At 42.8% G+C, this 20615-nt stretch overlaps 1 protein-coding gene across 1 annotated transcript in view; it reads right to left on the bottom strand.

Annotated features, from left to right (window-relative positions):
- Window positions 1–2263: 2263 nt before the first annotated feature.
- The window catches only part of e4f1 (E4F transcription factor 1), a 39090-nt gene continuing 20738 nt past the window's right edge, over window positions 2264–20615 (bottom strand). The window contains exons 13-18 of the mRNA XM_084329141.1: window positions 19094–19199; window positions 17892–18109; window positions 14984–15182; window positions 5481–5638; window positions 4880–4942; window positions 2264–4628 (exon numbers count right to left, since the gene is read on the bottom strand). Of these exons, the coding sequence (XP_084185267.1) occupies window positions 4251–4628; window positions 4880–4942; window positions 5481–5638; window positions 14984–15182; window positions 17892–18109; window positions 19094–19199 (1122 nt within the window). The 3' untranslated portion in view covers window positions 2264–4250. The remainder of the gene's footprint in view (window positions 4629–4879; window positions 4943–5480; window positions 5639–14983; window positions 15183–17891; window positions 18110–19093; window positions 19200–20615) is intronic.

The raw sequence follows: 20615 nt of genomic DNA on the forward strand, positions 1-20615 counted from the left end.
GCCATTGGTCCTAGACTAGAGAAACCCTGGACCACCACTTCACCATAGAGAACGCTGCTAACACTGGTGTTCAAGCATCTTACCGGATAGTGCAACACTTGTAGGTAGGTGGGACCAATTCCCTTCCGTGCCACGCTAAATGCAAGGTCGAGGACCTTGAAGCGGATTCGTGCTGCGATGGGGAGCCAGTGCAGGTCCCTGAGAAGTGGGGTAACATGGGCTGATTTTGGTAGGTTGGAGATCAAACGGGTGGCTGCGTAAAATTGCCTGTTCTCCATGAATTGTTTTCATTATAAATAATGATGTACATGTACAGTACTATGAGCTTGACAAACAAGCATGCAGTGAGATTAGAGCATCAGCCTCTCAGAATAGGTAATCAAGGTTATCCGTGGTAATGGTAACAGAGTTGTCGTTTTCTTTCATCATCTGGCTGAAAAGAAAGTAGGTCACAAGTTACCTGTCAAACACGTCAAGAGGGCTGATAAGTGATAATGATACCCAAGTTGGAAAGGGGAGAGGAGGGACGGAGAGAAAGAGGGGAGTAGAGATGGAGGGAAGGAGGGGGAAGTAGAGATGGAGGGAAGGAGATAAAGGGGGAGAGAAGTAGAGATGGGAGGAAAGTAGAGGGAGGGAGAGAGGGGGAGGAAAGTAGAGAGGGAGGGAAGGAGAGAAGAGGGAGGGAAGTAGATAATTAGAGAAGGAGAGGGAGAAGTAGAGGGAGGGAAGTAGAGTGAGGGAAAGAGAGGGAGGGAAGGAGGTAGAGATGGAGAGAATGAGAGGGGGAAGTAGAGATGGAAGGAGATGGAGGAGGTAGAGAGGGGGGAGGACAGAGGGAGGGAATGAGAGATAAGTAGAGGGAAGGAGAGAGAAGTAATAGAGGGGAGGATAGGGAGAAGTAGAGGGAGGAGGTAGAGAGGGAGGGAAGGAGAAGTAGAGGGAGGGAAGGAGAAGTAGAGAGGGAGGAGGTAGAGAGGGAGGGAAGGAGAAGTAGAGAAGGGGAAGGACAGAGGGAGGTAAGTAGAGAAGGGAAGTAGAGAGGGAGCGAAGGAGAAAGGAGACGGGCGCTAAAAACCACAGGCAAGGTGAATCTTGGCCTGAATCTGCCAAGGTGACAAATTTTTCCTGCTCCATCTTTGTCACATGCAGCTTATCCCACCAAGAGCCCTGAGCAACGACAAGACTCAAACAATCAATCAACTCATCATGCTTCTTCTCAGCCATCAACCACTCACATCACAACATGCCACTCATCACCAACATATTCAATTCTAGAGATGTTTCTTTCTAAATATAGGGTCATCAAAGAGAAGCCGCCTATTCTCAGTCCTTGCCCCACAATGGTGGAATGAACTACTACCCACCCGTAGGACAGCCGAAACCAGTCCAATCTTCTGCCGTCGACTTAAGATGCACTTCTTCAACCATTATGAAATAATATTAAAAAGAAATTAAAAAAATCGAACCCTAACTAACCTTACTGTCATGCACTTGTCCTAATAAACTAACCTACACTGTAACACGCAACACTTTGATGAACATTGTTACTCAGCTGAGAGAGTTGTACCCTTCCTGATTACTTGTCGTACAGAACTTGTAAGTCGCTTTGGATAAAAGCGTCAGACTTTTCAGGCCGGGACCCAGAAAATAAGGCGTCAGAGAGCCGCGGCCCAATGCACATCGTCAGGCTTTTTCTTTTTTTTGCCATGCGACCGATTTTTTAAACCAAATATCACTTCAATCCTATTAAGTTAGTTCAAGTTAGTTATTCATTTATATGTGCCATTTATGAGAGGGCTAACTTGTTGCAAAATAATAATAGCCTCATTAAAATACTATTGTTGCTTCGGTTGTTTTCAGCGTTTTATGTGCATAATCTGTTATTTAGTTTGAAATGTTCGTTGAAATAAGTAGATTTTTCGTTTTTGTTTATTTATTAAGTTAATATAAAACCATATAGTCACATTTTAGAATACAATAGAATAGAATTTTAGAATACAACTAGAAACACTGTCCTGGCCTGCTTCTAAGTTCAGTGGCCTGACAAAAAAAAAAAAAAAAAAAAAATTGGAAATCATCTCGCGGCCCTCCCGTGGCTGCTCGCGGCCCACCTTTGGGTCGCGACCCCGACTTTGGGAACCACTGAGCTAAATGACTAAATGTAAATATAAAGAATTTAAATAAAACAGCCAGAGTGTGGGAGGCAGTTCTAGTAGAAAAATAGCATTTATTTTAATCAAACTCCACTAGAGTGAGGAGACCACAGCAGAATGCTTGGAGGTACTTGTCATGCTTGGAGATGCATGTGATTGACAAGCTCAGGGATGAATACAACATAAACGTCAATCAATCCGTAATCACTTACACGCACACACACGTTGGTCACCCAATCAATGAATCCATGCACTCGTTTCATATTACAAATGATCAATGACTCATAAAGAGACCCGAGAACTCCCAATTAAATTATTTTAGGTAGTATGATTGTTTTGGTTAAGGGATCATTAAACTTTTATCAGCTAAAGAAGGGACTTCAAGTGAACACAAATGACAAACTTTATGCGACGGCCACTAGAACACAGTAGAATAAAAAGAGACATAGGGATGAAGTTGAAAAAGAAGTTCAAGTACCAAAATGTACTTTATGGCGTCTCCAAGAGGAGTCCAACATGGCTCTTCCAAATGAAGATCTAGTAATATGTACAATCTCAATTGTCTATTCTTAGAAGAAGAATTCACTTTAAAGTCACAGTTTTGGGATAGAAATGTGAACATCTGAAGGGTCCAAGTATTACATGATATAGCTTTTTAGTACCGAGTTAATAAAGTGTCTTAAAAGGAAACCCGGATCCCTGGAACACTGCATGCAACTAGAAGCCGTTTGGCTGTGGTCCTGCCCTACTACCACCACATTCACATTACAAAGAAGCATCTCCTAAAGGTGATCATTAGTCAATGTGGTTTCTAAAAACTCAGATTTGTGTAGAAAGAGGCTCTTAAGCATTTCTTTTTGGTAACCAATTACTCTAGGTCACTTTTTCTTCCCAAAAGCCATGTAGTAGAGCTTAAAACCTGATTCCAAAATGTGTCATTAGTGGTCACATTGAACCCAGTGCTTTTTAATTGTAAACAGAGCACACGTAACATACAATTACTCCTCATACACATTCATTCACTAGCATTGACAATTATTTTGGTAGGCTATTCTCATGTTTGTCTGTAACTATGAACTTCAAAGGTACTTTGGCCTTACTCCTCAAAATGATGACGCAACAAATCTTTTGAAGGCAACAAAGATGGGACATTTCACAAAAGTGACTGGCAAATGGCAAACATGGGCAACAGGGGTTTATAAAGACCTAATATGGGGGCGGCCGGGTAGCGCAGCGGACTAAGCGTCTGCCTACCACCGCAGAGACCGTGGATCGAATCCAGCTGCCGCGGTACATCCGGCTAGGTCGGTCGTCCATACTGACACAATTGGCAGTTTCAGCAGGTGGGAAGCCGGTGGGGTGGGTCCTGGTCGTTGTAAACAGCTACTCCTACAGGTCGGCCGGGGCGCCTGCTCAGCGAGGGAGGGAACTGGGTGAGGTAGTGTGATCCTCCCACGCGTTACACTCACCCAATGAGAGTCCTCGCTGTCAGGTGAAAAGAAGCGGCTGGCTGACTCCGCATGTATCAGAGGAGACTTCAACCCTCCATAGACCGGCAAGTGGGGGCCAAATGCGCACAACGACCAGGAAGGGAGGGAAGGGAATTGGCATAACGACTAAAATTGGGATGGGAGAAAAATACAGAAAAAAGGGGGAGAAAAAGTAGATAAAAAAAAAAGCCCTAATATGGGAGACGGACACATGTGTTTGAGGATTTCATATTTATATATTTATAGTCCATTACATCGTCGTGGCAGCTATGTTGCTTAGCAAACAACAGGCGATTGTAATTAAATGACAGGTGATCCTGATGAGCTGCGTTTGTGGCATTGTGCACCAAATTGGTAGCAAATGCATCACATGTCATGAGAACAGAAATAATAATACTCTGTTGGTCATCATTGATGTCAAAATGGCTCTCTCAAGCTCCGCCTCCTTTTCGTGATCCTCCAATCACAACTGGTGCTTTTCTGTTTGGACATAAATTCTCCCATCTCCATTGCCTCTCTGCCTGTGCACCATGGCCTTTACAAGGTGGTTATAGTCCTAGAACAAACAGTCCTCTTCAGTCCATATAGTCCCCATGGAGTCCCGTCTTCATACAACTACAGCCTGAATCTCCACCTCTTCAGTGATGAAATACTCCTCCTGCTGCTGCACCGTTTCTACACCTTCCTCCATCTCTTCCTCTGTGGTAGTGGTGGTAACCATAGTAACCATTCCTTCGACCGTCGACTCCATGGCCGCCGTGGCCAGTAACGTGCCGTCGCTGATGGCGGAGGCCAGGGTCATGGCCACCTGCTCCGTCAGGCTCTCGGGCGTGGCGATGGTGATGGTGTCGCCGCAGTCCGAGATGGAGGTGGCCATCACGTCCCTCGCCACGTTGCGCACGATGATCTTGTGGCTGCCCGTGCCGCCGGCGCTGCGTGACTGGTTGACAATTTGCTGCACCACCTTCATGATATGGTCGCCCATCTGGGTGGAGGAAAGACTTGCAGTGAGTTGTACAGTTGTACACGATGAGGCCATGATGACACCTCATAGAATAGAACAATCACGCACAATTTGATATTTACTGTGTCTGTTTTCTCATAATGCGAGAACCTCAAATTCTTGACAGACCCAATAGTACTCTACCTGCAAGAGTGGAATTCTCAAAGTTGTGGCACATTCATGATCTAATTTCTGTGTGTGTGGGGGGGGGGGGGGGGGGGGGGGGCACTGACCTCATTCTGCTCGGCCTGGATCACTGTGACCTCCTCTCCCTGCAGCGCCTCCTCTGCTGGGGTCTGAGGGACGTACGAGAGAGACACAGCTAGTAAATAACAGATTCAAGAGGTTTATTTATCACATACATACCATGGCAGATAATAAAATAGACATGTTAAAAGTCCTGAGATAAATGCAATGCAATGTTAGCTACGAATTAAAGGCACTACTATACAATACAGTTTTACTCTATATCCCTATGCTATACTTGCTACAACACTGGGCTAGGAGAGACAGAGACACAGCTAGTAAATAACACTGGGCTAGGAGAGACAGAGACACAGCTAGTAAATAACACTGGGCTGGCAATATCTCATACCAAACAGCAATAGGAAATACATACAGTATAATCACATTACTGATGATAGGAAATATATACACTATAATCATACTACTAATAATATAAACAAACAGGGAATATATACATACTACTAATAATATAAACAAACAGGGAATATATGATAGAGCTAAGCTCTTGGTCTCATATATACAGTATAATCACATTACTGATGATAGGAAGTAATAGGAATACATAATAGAGCTGAGCTCTGGTCTGACCCCGATGATATACTCCTGTGTGTCGGCCACCATGGAGGAGAACTCCACCAGGACAGCGTGGGGGTCCTCTGAGACCATGCTTGCTGTCGCCAGGTTGTCCACAGACTCCTGCTCCTCAGAGGACTGTTGCTCCATGGGTAGAGTCTTCTGGCACCCCCCTGCCAGGCACAAAACCAACACGCATACATTTACATTTGGCTTCATTACGAAAGGGACCATACCAGTCTAAATATGAGTTTTAGCCTGTTTTCCTGAGCATAGATTACTTTTGTTTTGTTTTGACGTTACGGTGAAAGTTATATTCTGGTTGTGCAAAAACTTACTTCCTTAGAAAATCTCTCTCTCCCTTTAATTAAAAAAAATTCAATGTAAAAATAATGATTATTATAAAATAGGGCTGCAACAATGAGCCGATGAGGTTGACCATGAAATGTTGTCGATTTGCATAAATGCATCGTATCATTACTCGTCTTTGCAGTGTAAATGGCAGACGTTTTAATTTTTTTGTGCTGGCACAAGCACCAACATAGCTTTGGAGTGGAGAGATAACACATAATAACATATCGTCGCTGGCAGAAGACAATTAGCATGTTCTTGGTATCTAGGGACATCTATGGACCTCAGTTAATGTATTGCCAGTGTCAGAGATATTGTGTCTATTACTAGGCTTGCTTAAATTGTGATGAAACAAAGGAGAATATGAATTATTTTCTTTGCATCTTTGACAGTGAATAACACCATGCTAAAAATGACCAAACATGAAAAACTGCCACTGTACAGTACCTTCTTGAGATCAAGTGTACAAGAAATCTAAGGAAATTAATAAAGGGAAGATGATAAACAGAAGGTTTTGTAGATAGAGTACTGAATTCTCCAATCCGGACCAATGCAATTTGAAATATTATTAATTATAGAATATAGAATAGCAGGCCTATAAATGACTTTATTATAGCCAATTCGCACATTTATAGATTGGGCCAAATCTTATTTTTTTCCCCGCAATTTCCGTGACCACAACGACAACTTTTTTTAAACTAAAATCGCACTAATAACACTTTAACCTATTGGTAAACAAACGTATTGATGAAAATATACATTATAACTGCTAGAGCTAGAAACGCTTTACTTGTCGTTATTCTCCTCTTTACAATACAACTACTCGGTTCGATTGGAGTCTCAAATTAATGTGTTAAAAAAAGAGATTAACTCCATTTTAAGACAATCTGAATTTCAAATACGTAGCACAAGACAACATGATTACTTTCATGGTTCTAAACCAAGTCACCTACTAGCTATGAAGATACGATCCAACGCAAAATGTGCAGATATCCCTACTATTAAGGACCAACAAGGACTTGTTACAGACCCCAAAAAGATTTACGAGACTTTCAAAGAGTTTTACTCCAACTTGTACAAATCAGAAATGGTTTTTGATCAAAATAAACTGGATACATTTCTTAATCAAATTAACCTACCTAAACTCTCAATGGAAGACGCTAAACAGTTAGATACACCTATTACATTAGAGGAACTTAGGGAGGCTATATCTATTCTGTAATGCAAATTGGTAAGGCTCCTGGTTGGGATGGTATACCACCAGAACTGTACCTCTCATGTTGGGATGTAATTGGACCCCTATTACCTGATATGATTTTATACTCAATCAAAGAGGGGAACTTCCCCAGGGACGTCAATATGGCACTTGTATCTGTCCTCCTTAAAAACGACAAAGAACCACCGAATGTGGTAGTTATAGACCCTTAAGTCTCCTCGGAACCGATCTCAAGCTGTATGCTAAGGTACTAGCCATCAGACTTCAAAAGCATATGACATCTTTAGTTCATCCTGATCAGACTGGCTTCATAAAAGGCCGCCTGATCACGGATAATATAAGATGGTTACTACATGTATTAGACGCCAGCAAGGATGGCCCCCATGATCTCTTTACAGACAAACTTAATGCCGCCCTTCGTAGCACGCTCGACATTGTCGCTCCCCTTAAACCTAAAATTAAACGTGCTCCGCAAAAACTAACTCCCTGGTTTACGGAGGAAACACGCTCCTTTAAAAAGGCTTGTCGCAAACTTGAACATAAATGGCGTTCGACCAAACTCGAAGTATTCCGCCTCGCCTGGAATGATAGTTTACGTAACTACAAAAAGGCACTCTCACTTGCCAAAACCTCTTATTTTTCCAGGCTCATAAATGAAAACAAAAACAACTCAACGTTTCTGTTTGACACAGTTGCAAAACTTACGCAGAAACAACCAAGTGCCCTAAACCATGCGTTCTCGGCTAACGAATTCATGACATTTTTTACCAAGAAAATTGACCTCATTAGAGATGAAATTGTTGCTTTACTCAACAATCAGAGTCCCTCCCAACCTTTGACGGGCATTCTCCCTGACTTTGATTCCAGTCATACGCTATGCTGCCTTGAAAACGTCTCACTTAGTGCCCTCTCTAAACTGGTTGGCGCGGCTAAACCTTCAACCTGTCTGTTTGACCCTCTCCCAGCAACTCTCATCAAAATACTCTTCCCAACTCTAGGCCCTGCCCTACTCAATATATTCAACACCTCTTTGTCTACTGGCGTGGTGCCCCTGGCCTTTAAATCAGCCATCATTAAACCACTACTTAAAAAACCGAACCTCGACCCTCTAATCTTGAAAAATTACAGACCTATCTCCAATCTTCCATTCCTATCCAAAGTATTAGAACGGATCGTCGCAACGCAACTTACTGACCATTTATCAAACAATAATCTTAATGAATCATTTCAATCTGGCTTTAGAGCCTTACACTCCACCGAAACTGCGGTTACTAGGCCTGCCACGATAACACATTTTGCTGGGCGATTAATTGCCCCCGAAAATATTGCGATAAGCGATATTATTGCGACCGGTTAGAGAATTTTTTTTGAGAAATTTATTTCCCAAAACTTTTATTTTGAAGCCCACCGTTCCGTCTTTTCCGGTGTTTGACTTTTATTTTGAAGCCCACCGACCGGACCGGAAGTATTGTTGTGATTATCCTAAGCAGAACGGCTATGAGCCGACAACTTGTCTCGTCCGGTAACTCCGGTTCTGTTTTTGAGCTAATGATAAAACAAATTGTTGGTGAACAACTAACTTTAGGTTAGTTTTAACGTTAGCTACTAACTAACGTTAGATGCAGCTACTACAGGCAATCAACGATGAGGAGGAAGCGTCAAAGCAGTATATAATAGAATAGCTGTGGTGCGTAAGCACTGCAGCACGACTCGAAACTACCGGAGTGTTATAATAAATTAATTCATGTTTAACTTGTCCCCGTGTCCAGTCCTTTGACTAGCCCCACCCGTTCATTGTAAACAATGATGCATGTAATTGTATTAACTTATTCTGTGTTGTACTTGTAGCTATGCTATACGTTGTATTTCGTTTGTTAGCTATTTAGCTAATGTTGTTAGCATGGAATGAGAATCAAAGCTCTATCTTTCATCTTTATTTAGCAGTCCAGTTTCTCCGGGCAGTAGCGAGTAACTACTTGGGTCTAAAAATAGCAAACGTTACACTACAAATAATGCTACTTGGTTAAAAGGAGCAACACTATTGAGAAATGTAGTTAAGCTATATGTGGCGTTGCCCCACGGAGCTCCCGTGCTGTACTCTAGTAACGTCAGCGGCCCGCCTCCCAACACGGACAGTGACTGACAACGGGCACTGGTTCCGCCTCATTAAAACAAACGCGCAAATAGCAATTAATCGCGCCCGTCAAAATCATTGCATTCATTTTAATTATCGCAGCAATTAATCGATTTATTGCTTATCGCGGCAGGCCTAGCGGTTACCAAAGTCACAAATGACTTACTGCTCTCTCTTGACTCAAACCTCACTTCTGTGCTCTTATTGCTTGATCTCAGTGCAGCCTTTGACACTATCGATCACTCGATTCTTCTAGGTCGGCTTGAGAATCATGTTGGCATTCGGGGTCTCGCACTAGCTTGGTTTAAATCCTATTTAACTGATAGAACACACTGCATGGTCTATAATGATTTAACATCTGAGACCCTCCCAGTGCAATGTGGTGTCCCACAAGGCTCTGTCCTGGGCCCTTTGCTATTTTCGATTTACATGCTACTCCTCGGCGATATCATACGCAAATTTGGCATAAACTTTAATTTTTACGCTGATGACACCCAATTATATATACCTATTAAGCCAAATGATTCCTCCCAACTACAAAACCTTGAGGCCTGCTTGCTTGCCGTCAAAAAATGGATGTCGCAAAACTTTCGACTCCTTAATGCAGATAAAACTGAGATGTTAATTGTTGGCCCCCCAAACCACAGAGGCCTGTTTCAGGACATCTCCCTCAACTTTGATACCAGTCATGTATCCCAGAGCTCCACCATAAAAAACCTCAGAGTCATTTTTTATTCCTCCCTCTCATTTAATGCACATATAAAAAATGTCACCAAAATTGCATTCTTCCATCTTCGTAATATCGCAAAAATACGCCCCATTTTAACTCTGGCTGATGCTGAAACCCTGATTCATGCTTTTGTCTCATCACGTCTGGACTACTGTAATGCACTTTTTTCAGGCCTACCTAATTCAAGCATCAAAAATCTTCAACTCGTGCAAAATGCGGCTGCACGGATACTAACTAGAACTAGAAAATTTGATCACATCACACCAGTTTTGTCCGCCCTACACTGGCTTCCTATCCAAGCCCGTTCTGACTTTAAAGTGCTACTCCTCACCTACAAAATTTTAAATGGGCTTGCACCGCTCTATCTATCCGATCTCATCTCCCGATACTCGCCCGCTCGTGCTCTGCGCTCACAAAATGCAGGGCTTCTATCGACCCCTAGGGTTAAAAAGAAATCCGCCGGCCACAGAGCCTTTGTCTACCGCGCTCCCTACCTGTGGAACAAATTACCTGCCGTCATCAGGGGCGCCTGCTCTGTCGAAGCTTTTAAATCCCTGCTTAAGACTCATCTTTTCTCTCTCTCCTTCAACCTACCCTGATCTCACCTGGTCGGGGACTGACCTTTAGATTAATCTGTGTAGTTTAGTTATGGTACAGGGTACTACATGGTACCACTGGGTAGTTTACTACAGGGTAGTTTAGTTAGGGTACATGGTACTACATGGCACTACAGGGTACTACATGGCTCTACATGGCACTACATGGCACTACAGGGTACTACATGGTACCACAGGGCACTACAGGGTATTACATGGCACTACAGGGTACTACAGGGTACTACATGGCACTACAGGGTACTACATGTCTGCTCCTTTGCAGCACCACAAACATGGGAACTCTCTAACTCTTCCCCCCCCCCCCCTTCTCTCCGAGTGCCCGTCTCCTGGCGCTGACTAATGTGATGGATGCCTCGGGGTCCTGGCCAAGATTGTAGTGACTGCTCTACATGCACCTCCGAGGCCTTGGATCAGTTATTCACCGTCGTCTGTCCGTGGTCCTGTCAACTGATTAACAGTATTAACAGACTGTTAACAGATTAACAGTCAACGCGGTTTCATTGCTGGGTTAAGTACTTCTATTCTATTCACATAATACGCTTACTTCATATATCTACTCCATTCACATATATGCCTACCACTTGTATCTATTGCTATGTCCGCCCACTACAATCTCATGAGCTGTCTAACGCCTGTCCCGTCTCCCTGTCCCCCTATGACTTGCTGTCCTGGAGTGTTGACCGGAGTGTTGGACGTCCCGTGATGAAGGCCGGGAGGTTGCGACCCCCTCTGCGTGCCCCCGTCTCCGGAGGTCTCGTAGTGGTGACCGGAGTGCCGGATGTCCCGCGATGATGTCGGGGAGTTCGCGACCCTCTCTGCGCCGCCCCCTATCTCCCTGTCTCCGGCTGTCCCCGAGCAATGACCGGAGTGTTGAATGTCCCGTGACTAAGACGGGGAGGACGTGACCCTCTTTGCGCCGCCCCTGTGCCTCAAATAGATCCGCTATCAGCTCTATCTTTAATCTTTCAAAATGTTCAGTTGCTATCGCTATTAGCTCTATCTTTAATCTTTCAAAATGTTCAGTTGCTATTGCATGCACTCATCTGTGTTTCACTACACACATGAGTGCATGCTTACCAACTGTAAGTCTGCAACACTACTATCACCAACATCTAAGAAGGAAGATCCCCCCTTGAATGGCCCTTCTAAGGTTTCTCTCCTCCACACTGCCTGTGGAGCTTTTTCCCTATTGTTAGGTTTTAGTGAGTTTTTCCTTACCTTCGCGTGGGGTATGTCTGGGAGTGCTTGCATTCTTTCATTTATTTGCATTCATCTAAAAATGTTTGGACCTTATGGTGTTCTTGTTCTGTTCTTGACTTATTGTTATGTTTTCTTCTTGACTTGTTTAAAGAAGACCTGTACGGCCCATGGGGACATTAACGTGTGTTGTCGGGCCCTATAAATAAATTTGATTTGATTTGATGCCATTCCACCTACAGCTGTATTATCCTTGGATGCGATGAAAGCTTTTTATAGGTTGGAATGGTCTTATTTATGTGCAGTACTCGGAAGGATGGGGTTAGGAAACGGATTCATTAATATGATAAAAGTATTATACAAAGACCCATCGGCCATGATTCACCTCCTCACTGTTTCCTGTGTCGCGCTCATCCAGACAGGGTTGCCCTTAGTCCCAGACTATTTGTTCTATCCTTAGAGCCTTTAGCACAGTATATAAGACAATCCCAATCCATAGAGCCAATCTCAATTAAGGGCACACAGCATCATATTAGTTTATATGCAGACGACGTAATATTGTTCATGCAAAACCCTACCACCTCACTGCCTCATCTTCTCAAGCCGATTGATGATTTTGGCAATCTATCGGGATTTAGGATAAACTGGCCAAAGTCGGCCTTCCTCCCACTTAATGTCTCTGTGAAGACTACAATCCTTCCAGGAAGAACACTTTAGATGTCTTGGAGTTTAAATATTCCCTACTATATGCCAAACGGTGAAGTATAATTATACAAGACTCCAAGATAGGATCACAAATGACTTTGACAGGTGGTCAAAACTTAAAAACTCAGTACAGGCCAGAGTATCAATAGTTAAGATGGATGTTTTACCTAGAATAAACTTCTTTAGTTCAATGTTACCGTTACACCGTTTCTGTAGCTATCATGAAATGTATAACAAATTTTACCTCACCAGCTCCACTTATTATTTCTATATACAGTTATTAGCAACTTTGAAGGCTCATGGAGTCCCATTAAAGATACCACTTGAGCACCACAGATATCACAAATTCTTCTATGAAAGGGAGACATCGAGAGGCTTCGTATCAGACTTTTATCATCACTTACTTACGTCTTCGTATGGAATCCTCCCCCTAGACTCAGTCTGGAGGAGGGATATACCAGACTTGGAAGTAGATTTTGATTGGCAAGAAGTCTGGGCAAATGTTCGACTAGCGTCACGCAACCCGGATCATCAACAGATTAATCTTAATTATATTCATAGGACTTACCCGACTCTTATAAGATTGAACCGAATGGGGCTTAAACAAGACTCTCTATGCTCCTTGTGTTTAAGGGGTGATATCGGTACATTTATACATATGTACTGGGAATGCCCCCCTGTTAAGATATTCTGGGAAGAAGTAACCACGCAATTATCAGAATTTTTATTTCTGACCATACCTGTACTGCCTTCTGTTTCTCAGTTAGCAGCCTCTATACAGCTAAAAGAGACTAATTTTGTCCGGTCTTACGGATGCTAAAAAGCTGATAGCATCACGCTGGATTCAACCGGATAAAATGTGCCTGAAGGTATGGGTTCTTACTTATCTCGATGTGATTTATCTAGAGATATCTACAGCAAGAATTTTAGGTGTCAATGAAGCCAGCATTGCAATCTGGTTAGAAGTGGTGGAGAGAATAAAGGTTAGCATATGAATTGTAATCCTTGGTTAGAAACGAAATAATGGATAGATTATCCAAGGGGGGTCATGAGGGGGGGGAAGAAGAGCGAGCAAGAGCATATGTATGTATTGTATTGTATTGCAAGTATTATGTATATATCTCGTAAACTACATTTATATTGATTCAAATACTGGAATGTATAATCCTGTGATTTATTGTGGATATTTACTGTTAATGCTTGTGTGTCTAGTTTTATGTCATGTCAAAAAAATTATAAAAAAATGTGTTCACAAAAGAAACATTATAACTGCTGTTGTGACATGGTTATGATGTTTATTCTTGAATACGTTTGAGAAAAAAAACTATAATTATGTCAGACAGTCTGGAGAGCTTGAGTTATGACGTGATGTTATTTTGGGACTGGTACCGGTCCCGTGGGGTGGAAGAGGTTAAACCGATCATCTGTCTAAGGCGCAGTTTAGACGGAAACGCTTGCGGGTGAATCCGGCAAAATATTTTATCGGATGTGCCTTTTGTTCATACGGATACGGCAACAGCGTTTTTGCGGGGAGAATCCGCAAAAAAATTAAACCACCTTCCTGGGTGGAAATCCTAGAAACGATACACCTTCGCGCTATCATCTGAACAGTCAAACCGCATAAAAATATGACGAAAGGGTTCTCAAGGCTCTCGTCGCGTACTGCTTACGTCACAGGCATGCGCCAGTAGCCTAGAAGCGTAAACAAAGCGAACAAGCATGTCGTGACCTAGCCACTGGCATGGCTGCAGCACCCCCTATAGACCTGGCATGCATATTACATCAATAACGCCGACATTTACTCACACTTTTACAGAATTCCCTCCCAAAACACTACCGTAGTCTAAACGCAAAATTAAAAGTGAGACCGCAAGATGACTTTTGCGGTTTCTGTTCAGACTCTCTCCGTCTAAACATGACCTAAACCTTGTAACTCTATTCGCCCTCAAATCTGTGTTAGTTTTTTTTATCTCCTGAAAAGTTGGGTTTTTGGAGTTACAAGATTTTCTTCCGCCAGCAACGATATGGAGATATACTAAAAAGCTATTTATCATTTTGGCCAGTAAGAAAATCTTTGGTGGAAAATTTAATACAATTTGAATACCAACGTGCCAGTCAAGTAAAGTAAATTAAAAAAGAAAACATTATTGATATGAGGTGAACGGAAAATACATCACTGGCTCTTTTGAAAATTTTGAAAGAATGTGCCTGAAAGTCGAGCCAATAAATGGATGTTGCAAAGCACAGCCCATTGCCGAATGATAATTTCCTATTGGTACCACCCATAAGAGCAAATACGAACTACGCCTGGTTTGATGTGGTAATAATATGTAAATTGTATCATTAGTATTATCATTTCAATTGGCCTCATTTCAGCCTATTCATATTTGAATGGTATTCTTGGGGAATATCGACAGCCCTAACAAATGCTAATCATAAAAGATGGGGGGAAAAGAAAATTCACACAAAAGAATATAGTCTTTCATTATTTCATATGATACAATGACACAGATTATGGAATAAATATTTTTAAAAATAAGCTGTGTAACGAGCAGGTCGCTCCCTGACCTTTGGCACGCAGGTGGCGGTTGAGGGTGCCGTGCTCGGCGAAGCCACGCTCACACTTGGGGCACTTGTACGGCTTCTCTCTGGTGTGGTGGCGAATATGGCGCACCAGGGAACCCTTCTCCCTGAAGCTGCTCTTGCAGAACTGGCACACGTACGGTTTCTCCTGGCTGTGGGTGCGCTGGTGCACCTGCAACGCGTTCTGGACGGAGGGACGGAAGAGGCGTGTTAGGGAGCAGTCGTCATATCGGCATATATTGACCATATTCACACGGTGGCCCATTTTGCTCTTATGTCATGCTCAGGTTGGGATTCCTTTCCACCCTGTTCCCACCTTGGTTTGGCTTGGGTTCTCCCACCTTGAGCGTGACATAAGAGAACAATGGCCACCGTTGTGAATATAGTCAATTTAGCCGATACATGGACAGGATGATGGTGTTAAAGGAAAACTCCAACATTTTGGGAAATTTGCTTATTTAACATCTTCCCTGGAGTTAGACAAGAAGATACATACCTTTTTTGTATCTCTGCATGCATTAGGCTTAGGGAACGCCCGCACCGTTAGCGTAGCTTCATCACTGGAAGTGGGTCAGACCTTTACCCTGAAGTTCCCTACAGTCACGAAATACACTCCAAATACAACTCCAAAACCTTCCTGTAAACATGTTGTGACCTGTGTATTTACCACGTGGAGAAATAAAAAATAATTGAATTCGACATTTACGTTTTCTAAGCAAATATACTCTGAACTATTTTTTTCCGAACCACTCCTCTCTGGGCTCAGTGATTTCACGTCACCAGTGCTACTTTCAAACGTGTTTGTTTACATTTTCATTTCATTCAAAGGATCCGAACCGATTGAAGTTTATGGATACCATGACTGTGGTAAGTTTTCATTTATGTTTTTAGATGGAAGGCTGTATTCCATCCGTCTAACGTTAGCGAATATTGTGAGATTGATGAATAGGACAGTCACAACGATGCTGGACTATCGACCTAGTTAGCCCCTTTCATGACTGCGATGCACGGCTACAGGGTTTGGGTGAGTGAATCCACACTTGTGGTATTATTATAACTCATTTATTGTGTAACGCTAGGCCCTTAAAACTTACCACAGTCATGGTATCCATAAACTTCAATCGGTTCGGATCCTTTGAATGAAAGGAAAATGTAAACAAACACGTTAAAAAGTAGCACTGGTAGGGCGGTCAGGTGGCGTAGCGGAGATTGCGTTCGTCACTAGCCCCGGAGACGCTAGGATTCGCCTGTTCGAATCCAGCTCACAGCTCCGGGGTTGTCACCAGCTTGGCTGGCCGTTCACACTAATACAATTGGCAGTATTAGAGGGTGGGAGAAGCTGGCGGGGTGGGTCCGGGTCGTTGTAAACAGCGACTCCTACAGTTCGGTCGGGGCGCCTGCTAAGCGCGGATAGGATCTAAGTGGGATAGTGTGATCCTTCCACACGCTACGCCCTCTCGGTGAGAATCCGCGCTGCCAGGTGAAAAGAAGCGGTTGATTGGCTGGACGTGTGTCGGAGGAAGCACGTGATAAGATAAGATAAGATATTCCTTTATTGATCCCCTTGGGGAAATTCAGGCATCATAGCAGCATGGGGGGGAGGGGGGGGTACAGGTAGTAAAACAACACAGTATACGGGTAGTAAAAAACAACACAGGCAGTGTAAACAATTTGATCAATATAATTTACTATCTGACTAGCTGAGGAATATTCACATTATTCACAGTGTCACATAAGGTGCAGTATGCATGAGGTAGTGTTATAATTTACTATCTACTGAGTATACATTATTCACAGTATCACGGTATCCACTGAAGTATACATTATTCACATTATCACAGTATCCACATAGGGTGCAGTAAGCCTAAGGTAGTGTAGGTTGTCCTCCTTGGGTTCCTATAAGTCCCAGGTCAATGACTGGTAGCAGTCGCTGTCGCTGCCCCCTGTTGTGGAGCCTGGAGGCTGCTAGTCGCTGCCCACTGTTGTGGAGCCTGATGGCCGCTGGTATGAAGGACTGTCCGAGGCGGTTAGTTGAGTGTCGGGGGGGAATGAGTCTGTGGCTGAACGAGCTTCTCATCTTGACTAGCTCGTCGTAGAGGGGGGGATAGCCTCCACTCTCTGGGATAGCCTCCACTCTCCCAGACCCACTGTGGGGGGTAAGTGCGCAGCGACCAGGAAGGGGATTGGGAATTGGCATAACGACTAACATTGGGATGGGAGAAAATTGGAGGAAAAAGGAGGGGGAAAAAGATTAAAAAAAAGTAGCACTGGTGACGTGAAATCACTGAGCCCAGAGAGTGGTTCGGCAAAAAATTGTTCAGAGTATATTTGCTTAGAAAACGTAATAGTCAAATTAAACTATTTTTATTTCTCCACGTGGTAAATACACAGGTCACAACATGTTTACAGGAACGTTTTGGAGTTGTATTTGGAGTGTATTTCGTGACTGTAGGGAACTTCAGGGTAAAGGTCTGACCCACTTCCAATGATGAGGCTAAGCTACGCTAGCGGTGCGGGCGTTCCCTAAGCCTAATGCATGCAGAGAGACAAAAAAGGTATGTATCTTCTTGTCTAACTCCAGGGAAGATGTTAAATAAGCTAATTTCCCAAAATGTTGGCGTTTTCCTTTAAGGATTAGTTTCCTATTCAAGTCAACAATTACATACATGGCAAAATTGTTACCTTTTAAAAGTGTAATAAGATTGAAAATGTTATGGAACTGATTCAGTTGTAATCACTGCATTATGAATCATTCGCCTTTTTTTTTTTTTTTTACAAACAGTGACAACAAATCACACCGAAATGTAACCATGACATTTTTTTTATTCCAAAACAAAATTCTGAATAATTTAGAACTTTTAAGGACGTGTAACTAAGCTCTTGGCCTCTCTACCTTGGTCTTGTATCCCTTGTTGCAGCTGGAACAGTGGAAGGGCCGCTCCTCCGAGTGTGCTCTCATGTGCTCGCGGACGTGTCCGATGGTCTTGTAGAGCTTGCCGCATTCGCCGCACTTGTACCGCCTCTCGCTGACATGGGTCTCCATGTGTTTCTTCAGGAGGTAGCCGGTCAGGAACTCTTTCTCGCACATGACACACCTGAAGGGCTTGTAGCCTGTGTGGAGCAGAGCACAGAGAGAAAGGAATCACACCCTGAGCATGACATAAAAGCAAAACGGCCACCGTGTGAATATGGTCAATGGCAGAGTGTAACAATGGCAAAAGACATGGATGTGAGAACAGTACGTCTAGCTCGATGAAGTCTGCTTTTTTGTTACTTTCGTGGCGATCAGAGATTTTATTTGCCATGCATGTACGAATCCACATTGGAATACAGGTACAGAGCAACACTGTGTGTCTACAACTATCGGTAATACAATACAGGAGCAGAGTAGAAACGGTACAGAAATAAAAAAAAAACAGACAGTATAATAAGACAAATGCTAAGGTTGATATCAACATCCACTAAAGTGCATATCATAGTAAAGTGCATAATGCATAGAGGCACAATGTTCAGTAAAAGTGCATATAATCAAAGTGTGTGATGCACAGACACACAGAAACAGCACAACCTGACTAATAACACCAAATAAAAAATAGGATAATATAAAAATCTAGCCTTTGGAGTTATTCAGGCTGCGCACAGCACTGGGGAAGAAACTCTTAGTAAACCGAGAGGTAGAGCATGTGATGGAGCGGTAACATCTGCCCGACGGGAGGGGGACAAAGAGGCCTGCGGCTGGGTGACCAGAGGGGTCGTTGATAATGCCAGAGGCACGGGAAAGCAGCCTGGCACCATAGATATCTTCTAGAGCTGGCAGGCTAACCCCGATTGTCTTGCGTGCGAGACGCACAATTCTGTTCAGAGATTTCTTCTCCTGGTCTGTAATGTTACCAAACCATATAGTACAGCAAGTAAGAATGCTCTCAATGACACAGCGATAGAAGTTGTGTAGAATCACCCTGTTATTAGTGAACTCTTTCAGTTTCCTAAGAAAGAAACAACGTTGCTTAGACGAGGCTAATACACAGAATTGTTTTAAAAGGAGAGGGACAGACAATCAAGCTGAGGATATGCATTCATGAATATGCGTTTTACCCGAATGGCCTTTGACGTGAAAACGCAGGTAGTTAAGGCCCTTGAAGCAGCGGTTGCAGTGTGGACACTTGTGTAGCTTAGTCTGATACTCGTGTCCATCAAGTTCCTGCAGAGAAAATAAAAAGAATATGCCACCAGTAAAACAGTCCTAATATTGAATCTATAACAACTCCTATTTACATTCAAACACTGTTGATGATACAAGCGTGGTTTCATGGGACATCACCATACAATATCACTGTACTGACAAAGACTACAATTTTCTTGTCAGTCCACTATGTCCGTTTTGGATTATGGAGACAGTTTATAGACATGCTGCTGCTTCCACTCTAAAGCCTCTGGACTCTGTATATTATTCTGTTCTTAGATTAATCACTGGCGACAGTTATGGTACCCATCATTGTATCCTATATGCTAAGGTTGGGTGGTCATCGGACATGACTTGCATCCGTTTCTGTATGAGGCCATTATTGGTGATCTCCCACCCAGTGTTAATGTCGTCAGCAATTTTTTTGTCTTGGTCATGTGTCAAATGCTCTTTCATTTGAGTCATATTTAGTCACCTTTATACATTTTTTCTTTAGTCAACTACAGGTCTGCACATTTTAGTCTTAGTCTTTTTTGTCTCAATTTAGTCTTTTTTATTTAGTCTAGATTTAGTCGTGGAAAACGGATTACATTTTTGTCTAGTTTGTTAATGAAAAGGCATTTTAGTCTCTTGTAATGCAATTCTATTTATTCTTTCAGTCTAGCCAAACCCAAAATATTTGTCTTTTTTTAGTCAAACCCTATCAGCTGATTCACAATAAGTTCAGTAGAAGCCCAGTAACCAAACATTCCTTGAAATGGTCAATAGATTCAGAAATAGTCAGACATGGAACATATTCTGATTTAAATTGCATATTTTTTTTTTAACCAACAATAGGATAGTGTAAATACACAGTACACAAGGATTGCAATCTGCTTGCATAAAAACAGTATATGAAAAAATAAATATAAAATCACATTCTGAGGTCAGTGTTAAAGGGGAACTTCAACATTTTGGGAAATTAGCTTATTTAACATCTTCCCTGGAGTTAGACAAGAAGATACATACCTTTTTTGTCTCTGTGCGTGCATTTTAGCTTTGGGAATAGACGCTCCGTTAGCATAGCTTAGCTTAATCACTGGAAGTGAGGCAGGACAGTAGCCTTACAGTGCCTTACAGTGTATTGCAAGGTCTGACATTGACCAAATTTGATATGCATGACCTTGGTGGGCTCTAGGTCAACTCCTGAAAAGGGGGTCAATGTCAGACCTTGCAATCAAAAGTTAGGGGGCGCACTGAAATTATGGCAAGGGTTATTAGCCCCCTAACTTTTGATTGCAAAGTCTGACATTGACCCCCTTTTCAGGAGTTGACCTAGAGCCCACCAAGGTCATGCATATCAAGTTTGGTCAATGTCAGACCTTGCAATACACTGTAAGGCTACTGTCCTGCCTCACTTCCAGTGATGAAGCTAAGCTATGCTAACGGAGCGTC

This window comes from Notolepis coatsorum (genome assembly GCF_963971535.1).
Source record: "Notolepis coatsorum genome assembly, chromosome: 14".
NCBI lineage: Eukaryota > Metazoa > Chordata > Actinopteri > Aulopiformes > Paralepididae > Notolepis > Notolepis coatsorum.